General features: G+C 50.1%; 1 protein-coding gene across 1 annotated transcript in view; it reads right to left on the bottom strand.

Annotated features, from left to right (window-relative positions):
* Positions 1-1,159: 1,159 nt before the first annotated feature.
* LOC121576605 (myocardin-related transcription factor A) overlaps positions 1,160-10,594 on the bottom strand; it is a 44,873-nt gene continuing 35,438 nt past the window's right edge. Inside the window, 9 exon segments of the mRNA XM_041889877.2 lie at positions 1,160-2,542; positions 2,676-2,736; positions 3,712-3,801; positions 3,940-4,089; positions 5,156-5,272; positions 5,434-5,646; positions 5,922-7,538; positions 8,074-8,242; positions 10,250-10,497. Coding sequence (XP_041745811.2) covers positions 2,031-2,542; positions 2,676-2,736; positions 3,712-3,801; positions 3,940-4,089; positions 5,156-5,272; positions 5,434-5,646; positions 5,922-7,538; positions 8,074-8,242; positions 10,250-10,497 — 3,177 coding nt within the window. The 3' untranslated portion in view covers positions 1,160-2,030.

The raw sequence follows: 10,594 nt of genomic DNA, 5'->3' as shown, positions 1-10,594 counted from the left end.
CCACATCACCAACAAACTATCATGGTCCAAACACACCAAGACTTATCAATTTTTTACTTAACTTTTTTTAAACTGCATTGTTGGTTAAGGGCTTGTAAGTAAGCATTTCACTGTAATGTCTACACATTTATGTCATTTAGCAGACGCTCTTATCCAAAGCGACTTACAAATTGGTGCATTCACCTTATGATAGCCAGTGGGACAGCCACTTTACAATTATTTAAAAATATATATATTTTACAAATTTGTTAATTCTTAATTTTTATAGTATATTTATAATTTACACCTGTTGTATTCGCCGCATGTGGCAAATACAATTATTTTATTTGAACTCGTGGTATTTTTTTCAAGGATAATGTCGCACTCCAGTGGCTATATCCAGTACCACAGATATTGTACCAAGTTAGATTCAGATGGTGTTTAATAGTTACATGTACAGGGTTGTATGTGTGATTGCAGGGTACAGTGGAAATCTTAGGCTTCAAGCTCCAACAAGCAGGACTAAGTGAAATAAAAGAATGAAAATGGTAAATTTTTTAAAATAGAAATAGTGCTATAAACATAACTGTGGCAGTGATGAATAAATGTCCATTGGGGTGGAGGCAGAGTAAAGACTGTTGAGGGGGTGGGGCCCATACGGGGAGCAGCATGACCATTGAAGGGGTGAGGGGACCAAGTGAAACAAAAAATAATATACATATTAACTGCAACAGTGATGAATGTCATTGGGGTGGGGGCAGAGAAAGTCTGTGGTGGGGGCTAGCTGACTAGTGGTGGCTATTCAGCAGCCTGATGGTCTGAGGGTGGAAACTATTGGCCAGTCTTTCAGTTTTTGCCATGATGCTCCTGTACTGCCCATGTCTGAGTGATTGAAGCAGGGAGAACAGGGCATGGCTTGAGAGGCTGGGATCCCTGATGATCTTCTTAGCCTTCCTGCAACACCTGGAGTTGTAGGTGTCCAGTTGGGCAGGCAGTGTGTACCCAATGGTGCGTTTGGCTGCACGTAACACCCTCTGAAGAGTTATACATTGTTTTCAAGCACAGCTCCCTTGAAAAAGAGGCCTTTGTCTCAATGGGACTCCCTGCTAAAATAACACTAAATTACAGTCACCAAATAATTTACAATGTAAAAGGTTTACAAAAATAAAACAAAGACGCATTCAAGTTTATTGCATTTTTATTTTTATATATTTTTTTCATATAAAATGACAAGGTCCAAGTTGTTTGGAAGCTGAGACCCCTTTACTCCCTACCTGCTATTCTAAGCAACTGGGAAGAAAAATATGGATAATCGATAATATACACCCCATATAGAGAAATGCATAGTGGTCTAGCAAACACCTCCAGTAACTGCCTCCTCCAATGAGGTTAATTTCATCAATAGAGGTCTGTTCAGTTCAATTCAACGTTTGCTCCGTTGCGTGACGGTTTGTCCTGAATGACACGTGTGTACCGTTCTTCAACAGCCTTTGACTTCTGTTTGCTCTCGTTTGGTGGGTGACCATTTCAAATCGTAAAACATGTGTAGCACACACCATATACAATCTCCCTCTGGGCCACCATAATCACACCGTTCTTCAACTGGCCGTTCAGTACAGTTTCCATTGAGATAAATGATTTGAAGGAGAAAACCTAACATCATTATTTCGTACTGAACGCACCCCTGGTTTGCACCAATGAGATTTGTTCATTACAGCTTTTCATCAATCAACAGTCTCAGCATAAGTGCAAAGTCAGAGGCACCACTGACACATTGGGGCTGCCTTTCACGTGTTACCCTTTGTCACCAGAAGGGTGTGTCAGAGCGTGACCAAACTCCAGAGTATTCCCTTTCACACACTGCCTCTGATCTAAAGTCAGTTTTGCTCTCTAGCCTGTCCAAACATGATGAGAGGGCAGAGTGAACGCAGGACAGCGCTCCCCGTCTCAGTGAACCTTCAGAGTGGTGGACCTGCTTAGCGAGTAAGACAGAGAGAGCCTGTACACAGTATGCGTGAGCCTTTAGCACTCACTCCATAGGACCGTAGGAGCTACAAACAAGAGTCCCAGTGCAGCGTGAGGTCCGAGCTGTCCAGAAAGTCTGCTGAGAACACACTGGGAGGCGTGTGGGGGCCCAGAGGGGCGAGACTCGTCCCCCCTCCTCCACCACCCATAGAGATGTCCAGCCAGTCCATGCTGTCCAGGGCTGGGTCCCCGAAGTCAAGCCCTGCCGGGTGGGGGGAGAAGCCCAGGTCGCTGGTGTCCATGTCCACCGGGGAGGGGGGATGGTCCAGGATGCTGGAGGTGCTCAACATTTGGCTGTGGAGGTCGTCAATCAAAGTTAGGCCGCCATCAGTGCCCGTGGTGCTCTCCAGGAAGTCCTCCAGACGATCACTTCCTGTGCAGGGCGATGGCGAGGGCTGCTCGGAAGGCAAGGCGGGCAGGGAGGGCTCCGGAGGGGGGGTGGGGGGCGAGATGTGGAGAGGGGACGAGGGAGGGGGGGGGGGGTTGGAGTGGATTTGGGCCAGGGAAGGGTCTGGGTTGGCTCGGAATCCAGAGATTTCTGGTTGGGGAAGAGAAAGAAAAAGCATAAATATTAACAACGATTAAAAAAATGGGTTTGCTCATGTATTGGCAATGAGACATGAAGATATATATGTGAGTGTTACGTTTTGTGTACTGCTCTGTTCTCTTACCTCCACTCTTCAAGAGGATGTCAAACAGATCGTCCATCTGTTGACTGCTCAGCCCGTTCTCCTGGGAGAAGAGGACTTATATTTAGTACAGTTTACAGTACTCATGGCTGTTTAACAAAATCGGCAAACATGTACAGTACTATAGATACTTTGAGCAAATTTGAGATGAGACCGACGCTAACAGAGGGACTGAGACCGACGCTAACAGAGGGACTGAGACCGACGCCAACAGGCGGACTGAGACCGACGCCAACAGGCGGACTGAGACCGACGCCAACAGGCGGACTGAGACCGACGCCAACAGGCGGACTGAGACCGACGCCAACAGGCGGACTGAGACCGACGCCAACAGGCGGACTGAGACCGACGCCAACAGGCGGACTGAGACCGACGCCAACAGATGGACTGAGACCGACGCCAACAGGCGGACTGAGACCGACGCCAACAGGCGGACTGAGAACGACGCTAACACGCGGACTGAGACCGACGCTAACAGATGGACTGAGACCGACGCTAACAGATGGACTGAGACCGACGCTAACAGATGGACTGAGACCGACGCTAACAGATGGACTGAGACCGACGCTAACAGATGGACTGAGACCGACGCTAACAGGCGGACTGAGACCGACGCCAACAGGCGGACTGAGACCGACGCTAACAGGCGGACTGAGACCGACGCTAACAGATGGACTGAGACCGACGCTAACAGGCGGACTGAGAAAACGAGAGAAGATAAAAAATAATGGACAGAAGAGAGAAGAATAGACAGGGATAGACAGGGATAGACAGGGATAGACAGAGATAGACAGGGATAGACAGGGATAGACAGGGATAGACAGGGATAGACAGGGATAGACAGGGATAGACAGGGATAGACAGGGATAGACAGGGATAGACAGAGATAGACAGGGATAGACAGGGATAGACAGGGATAGACAGGGATAGACAGGGATAGACAGGGATAGACAGGGATAGACAGGGATAGACAGGGATAGACAGGGATAGACGGAGATGGCAGGAGTGAAGGACATACTTTGGGGAGTTGAGTGGAGGAGAAAGAGGTCTGTTTTGGAGAGGGAGGGGTGAACAAAGTGTGCCGGTCAAAAGTCGGACACACTTCTCTCTGAAAGGGTGGAAGGAGAGAATAAAGAAGGATGAGGGAAGGGTGAAGGAAATAGGCTACAGAGAAATAATAAATTAATGAAAAGTCAAATACGAGATGTTGACATGCCATGAATGATCATTGCAGAATGTGTCTTACCTTGAGGGAGGGGGGAGGGGTGCTTTGGCTTTCAGACAAGTTGGACACCTCGTCAAAGAAAGGATGGAGATTGGGCGGGGCGGAGACAGACTGACTTGTCTCTGGCACCCCAATGGTCATGCCATTGGTCTCTAGATGTAGACCCACCTTCTGTTCCAGAACGAGAGGGGGAAGCGGAAATTAAATAAGGACAGTCATGATTTTTGTTATCATTTTAAGACGGTGTTAACACGGCCACGCATTCAGATTTAGTCATTCCCTACGCACCCCTAGTCCCTTTAGTTAGAATGCCCAACATCTCATCAGTCAATCACCCCTAACTTTCTATCCAATCAGAGACATTCTCTTTAGCCTGCTAATTGTAAATCTACATAGGCGTACAGAGGCCCATTATCAGCAATAATAAGTGAAAAGTTAGAGGCACCACTGACACATTGGGGCTGCCTTTCACATGTGTTACCCTTTGTCACCAGAAGGGTGTGTCAGAGCGTGACCAAACTCCAGAGTATTCCCTTTCTCACACTGCCTCTGATCTAAAGTCAGTTCTGCTCTCTAGCTCTCAATGTCTACACTGTATTTCTGATCAATTTGATGTTATTTCGAAAACAAGGACATTTCTAAGTGACCCCAAACCTGTTATTATTGCATTTACTTTATGCAGTTTGTTACATTGTACAGCCTACTTGTAACTGTGGCATCTTATTAGAGTTATATTATGGTAGCAGTGTATAGACTGCAGCTATTTATGCTATTCTGGAATATTTATCATTCAGTTAATTTAGTCATCTTAGTATTGTATACTGTATAGTAATATATATCTTAGTTAGATTATATTGTATGCATATTTCAGGTCTATCTGTGTATAGACAATACATACCCCTTTTACATATTATTGTGTACTTATAATAGGTTATCTTTTCTACCTTGTAGAATCATTACCTACAGTTACCCATTAAAGAACCCTAAAGATCTCCAGTGTGTTGGTTGATGGTGATGTGTGTGACAAGTCAGTCAAGACAGCATCAATACTGCTCTAGCCGGCAGCCTTGTGGCGATTCAGCATCCAACCCAGCAAACTACTTTAGTCCTCAGAGGGACAGGTTTACACCCTATCCTTGTTTTACAGACAGTATTGGTAGACAGTGACCGCTAATATTGTGTGTGTGTAAGAGAGAGAAAATCTTGTTTCTGTCACGATTTTTTGTAATTTTAATACCTTTTTGATAGGCTGGTTGACGGGGCCTGGTTGTAACTGTTGTTTTGATTGGGTATCAGGGCTGAGTATCTCAGCTGGCAATTGACTGGGGAGCTTGCTTGGAGTTGACTGCAATCGCTAGAGTAAAAAGGGCAGATTTTATTTACCATTGAGTTAACAGGACAAATCAGCTCCGAGCTATTTTACTGCACTGTCCTACCATCTTACACAATCATTTCACCTCCAACATAGAGACCTGTAACACTTATTAGCAGATTTTCAGTGTAACTGTACTGTACCTGCAGTGTGATGCGTTGTGATCCACTGGTTTTGCCCAATGAGGTCACGCCGTGTTGGCCCTCTGCACTGTTATTGGTCAGTGCTATCAGGTAGTGGTTGCCATTGCCGTCGGTGACCAGGGTGGGCGTGGCGCCCGACTTGAGGAGGTCCAATGAGAAGGTCTGGGCGGGGACCTGGGTGCCATTCTGTTGGCTGATGAAGACTGGAGTGACCTGAAGAGAAAGGAGTAGGGCAGAAGCATATTCAAACACAGGGCCCAGACATGAGCCAATGATAATGACCCAACAGAGAAGGGGAAGAGGTTAGAAACCCATGTCTCCCACGTGCCAGACTGTTAGCCTGTTGAGCTAAAGTCTTCAGGTTTCAGACAAGTTTATTCCGTTAAATATGAAATATGGACCTGATGTGTGGCGACTGTCAGCGGTGTGTATACCTATACTGAAGATCTACAGACTGTACGATAGAGAGCTGTAATGACTGAATGTACCTGTTGTGGGGTGACTGTCTGCCTCGGTTGTTTGTCCTGCAGCTGTCTCTGGGCATGTCTCTGCTGCCTCCTCTGCTGGGCCTGCAGCTGTTTGTCCTGCAGCTGTTTGTCCTGCAGCTGTTTGTCCTGCAGCTGTTTGTCCTGCACCTGTTTGTCCTGCACCTGTTTGTCCTGCACCTGTTTGTCCTGCAGCTGTTTGTCCTGCAGCTGTTTGTCCTGCAGCTGTTTGTCCTGCAGCTGTTTGTCCTGCAGCTGTTTGTCCTGCAGCTGTTTGTCCTGCACCTGTTTGTCCTGCACCTGTTTGTCCTGCAGCTGTTTGTCCTGCAGCTGGAGCTGTTTCTGCTGGGTCTGCTGGATGATCAGCTGCTGCTGGAGTAACAACTGGGCCGAAGTCTTCTGCTGCTGCATCTGCTGTGTCTGATGTTGCTGGAGCTGTTTGGACTGCTGTTGTTGTGTCTGTGGATGTTGTTGTTGTGTCTGTAGAAGTTGTTGTTGTTGTGTCTGTAGAAGTTGTTGTTGTTGTTGTGTCTGTGGCAGTTGTGTCTGTTGTTGTGTATGTAGTAGTTGTTGTTGTTGTGTCTGTAGCAGTTGTGTCTGTTGTTGTTGTTGTTGTTGTGTCTGTAGTAGTTGTGTATGTGGTTGTTGTTGTGTCTGTGGTTGTGTCTGTGGTTGTGTCTGTTGTTCAACCTGTATCCGGTGGATCTGCTGCAGTTTGAGCAGGCTCTGCTGAGAGCACTGTGTCGGCTGAGCCTTGCCCACTCCCTCCAGCCCTTCTTCTGTCTCTACCTCCTCCTTAACCCTGGTGACAGAGGGATGGAGGATGGTAGAGGTTTGGGCCTCCTGGGCATAACCGTTCACCACCAAGCCCTGTACTCCCTCCATCTCTCTCACTGCTCCAGTATGTTTCCCCTGCTCCAGTTGGGAGCGCAGGGTCTCCACCAGCCTCTGTTTCTGCCTCAGCATGCGTGTCAGCTCCTCAATCTGCTTGTCCTTCTCCTGAAGCATCTGGTCCTTGTCCAAGGGGGAGGCCTCCATGGTTGCCCCAGCCAGGGGCTCCTGAGGTGGGGCGGCAGGCTGATGCGCGGTGGGAGAAGGCCGGGACTGGGAGAGGCTGCAGGTGGATAAGTGACCCTGGTTCTCCTCTTTGATGGAGGCTGGGGAGGGGTGCAGGCTGAGCTGGGTCAGGGGAGAGCTCACCATCTCGCCAAACACGTCTCCATTACAGCTGGTCTCGTCGGGGCTCATCACCACCAGCGACCATTCTGACGGGGTGGGGGAGACTGGAGGGGAGGAGCTTGTACTGCCAAACCTCATAATACAGGCCGGAGTGGCACTCTGAGCCAATGAGAAAGCAGGTATCTTCCCTGCTGCCTCTTCTGATTGGTGGGTGTGGGGATTGGTCCCGGCCTGGGGGGGGGCAGGACTGGTGGAGCCAGCAGGTTGGGTTGAGGCGTGCGATGGGGTTGGTAGGCTGGGTTTAGGGGATACAGTAGCAGTAACACCAGTTCGACCTCCACTGTTCTGCTCCTGGTAGTTCCTCAGCCTCTCGATCAGGTCCATCTTGGTGCCAGACACGGTCAGACACCGCAGTTTCAGCTCCTGTTTCAGCTCAGCAACCTGGAGGGAAGAAGAAGACGTAAAAGCACAGTTATGATTCTGATCCGTTCTGTCTGTCTGTCTGTCTCTCTATCTGTCTCTCTCCTTCTCTGTCTGTCCCTCTCTGTCTCTCCCTCTCTGTCTGTCCGTCTGTCTCTCCCGCTGTCTGTCTGTCCGTCCCTCTGTCTGTCTATCCTTCCGTCTCTCCCTCTCTCCCTCTGTCCGTCTCTCCATCTCTCCCTCTCTGTGTCTGTCTCTCTGTCTGTCTGTCTGTCTATCTATAGGTGCATATCAATAGTCTAAAGTTGTTCTCTTCTAATGTCCCTTTCTTTATCTGCACTGATATGAAATAAATGGACAGGTGAAAAATAAATTCCCAGTAATTATTGTGTCTACACACAGAAGTAGAATTCTATTATAAATTCCCAGTAGGTAGTGTCTACACACAGAAGTAGAATTCTATTTCTATGTATTCACCTTGTTGATTTAATCTATGGTGTGTTTCAGATCAATACCGATAGAAAATATTAGTGTATTTCTATAAACATCTACTCACTTTGAAGTCATCCAGGTTGGCTGGTAGCGTCAACGGTTTGGCCCCTCCCACAGGGGTTTGGCTCTGACGACTTGACCCATTCTGATTGGAAGGGGCAGGGGTCGTCGGGGGAACACTGCGCAAAAGGGAGGGGCCGGGGTTGGTTGAAGGTGGCTGCTCTGCAGGTGGTCTGAGGAGAGAAACAACAGAGATGAGTCAGTCCACACACAGGTTGGTGCTGTCACCCTTACTACCACACAAACCATTAGACAGCAGAGAGTGAATGATGTGATGCCTGTTTTCAAAATGCACACATTTACATTTACATTTACGTCATTTAGCAGACGCTCTTATCCAGAGCGACTTACAAATAGGTGCATTGACCTTATAGCCAGTGGGATCACCACTTTACATTATTATTATTATGATTATTATGATTTTTTTTTGGGGGGGTAGAAGGATTACTTTATCCTATCCCAGGTATTCCTTAAAGAGGTGGGGTTTCAAATGTCTCCGGAAGGTGGTGAGTGACTCCGCTGTCCTGGCGTCGTGAGGGAGCTTGTTCCACCATTGGGGTGCCAGGGCAGCGAACAGTTTTGACTGGGCTGAGCGGGAACTATGCTTCCGCAGAGGTAGGGGAGCCAGCAGGCCAGAGGTGGATGAACGCAGTGCCCTCGTTTGGGTGTAGGGACTGATCAGAGCCTGAAGGTACGGAGGTGCCGTTCCCCTCACAGCTCCGTAGGCAAGCACCATGGTCTTGTAGCAGATGCGAGCTTCAACTGGAAGCCAGTGGAGTGTGCGGAGGAGCGGGGTGACGTGAGAGAACTTGGGAAGGTTGAACACCAGACGGGCTGCGGCATTCTGGATGAGTTGTAGGGGTTTAATGGCACAGGCAGGGAGCCCAGCCAACAGCGAGTTCCAGTAATCCAGACGGGAGATGACAAGTGCCTGGATTAGGACCTGTGCCGCTTCCTGTGTAAGGCAGGGTCCTACTCTCCGAATGTTGTAGAGCATGAACCTACAGGATCGGGTCACCGCCTTGATGTTAGCGGAGAACGACAGGGTGTTGTCCAGGGTCACGCCAAGGCTCTTCGCACTCTGGGAGGAGGACACAACGGAGTTGTCAACCGTGATGGCGAGATCATGGAACAGGCAGTCCTTCCCCGGGAGGAAGAGCAGCTCCGTCTTGCCAAGGTTCAGCTTGAGGTGGTGATCCGTCATCCACACCGCCAATCCCACAACACACACCCACGCCCACAAATACTCTCTCTCCCCCCCCACACACACCTCTTTACCCCACCTCTCCCCCCCACACACACCTCTTTACCCCACCTCTCCCCCCACACACACCTCTTTACCCCCACCTCCCCCCCCACACACACCTCTTTACCCCACCTCTCCCCCCCACACACACCTCTACCCCACCCCCCCCCCACACACACCTCTTTACCCCCCCCACACACACCTCTTTACCCCCCCCACACACACACACCTCTTCCCCCCCCCCACCCCCACACCCCCACCCCCACACACACACACCTCTTTCCCCCCACACACACACACACCTCTTCCCCCCACACACACACACACCTCTTTCCCCCCACACACACACACACCTCTTTCCCCCCCACACACACACACCTCTTTCCCCCCCACACACACACACCTCTTTCCCCCACACACACACACCTCTTTCCCCCCACACACACACACCTCTTTCCCCCCACACACACACCTCATCCCCCCCACACGCACACACACACAAACACACCTCTTCTCCCCACACACACACACCTCTCTCCCCCCACACACACACACCTCTTTCCCCCCACACACACACACCTCTTCTCCCCACACACACATACCTCTTTCCCCCCCCCCACCCTCCCCCCACACACACACCTCTCTCCCCCACACACACACACACCTCTCTCCCCCCACACACACCTCTCCCCCCTCCCCCCACACACACCTCTCTCCCCCCACACACACCTCTCTCCCCCACACACACACCTCTCTCCCCCCCACACACACCTCTTCCCCCCACACACCTCTCTCCCCCCCCCCACACACCTCTTCCCCCCACACCTCTTCCCCCCCCCCACACACACACCTCTCCCCCCCCCCACACACACCTCATTCCCCACACACACACACACACACAAACTCTCCCCCCCCCCCACCCCCCCACACTCACTTGGGTGGTGCAGGAAGAATGGTGTGGTAGTTGTAGTGCTGCTGCTGCTGGTGGAGGATCTGCAGCTGGAGGAAAAGCTGCTGCTGGTGGAGGATCTTGGCGTAGGTGGAGTCCAGCTGAGGGGGAGGCTCCCGGTCAGCCTTCTGGTCCGGAGGGATGTACTGGTGGTACTTGAGCTTCTTCACCTTGGGCTTGTTGTCTTTGGCCTTCTTAGGCCTCAGGAGGGGCCGCTCCGAGCTGGGCTTCGACTGGGAGTGGTGGAAGACAGGCAGATTGGGAGAGGGAGTGAGAAACAGTAAGTAAGATATGATTGCTTGTATACAGAAAGTATTACATTCCATGATA

This window comes from Coregonus clupeaformis, chromosome 1 (genome assembly GCF_020615455.1).
Source record: "Coregonus clupeaformis isolate EN_2021a chromosome 1, ASM2061545v1, whole genome shotgun sequence".
Classification (NCBI taxonomy): domain Eukaryota; kingdom Metazoa; phylum Chordata; class Actinopteri; order Salmoniformes; family Salmonidae; genus Coregonus; species Coregonus clupeaformis.
This window is presented reverse-complemented; position numbering and strand designations above follow the sequence as displayed.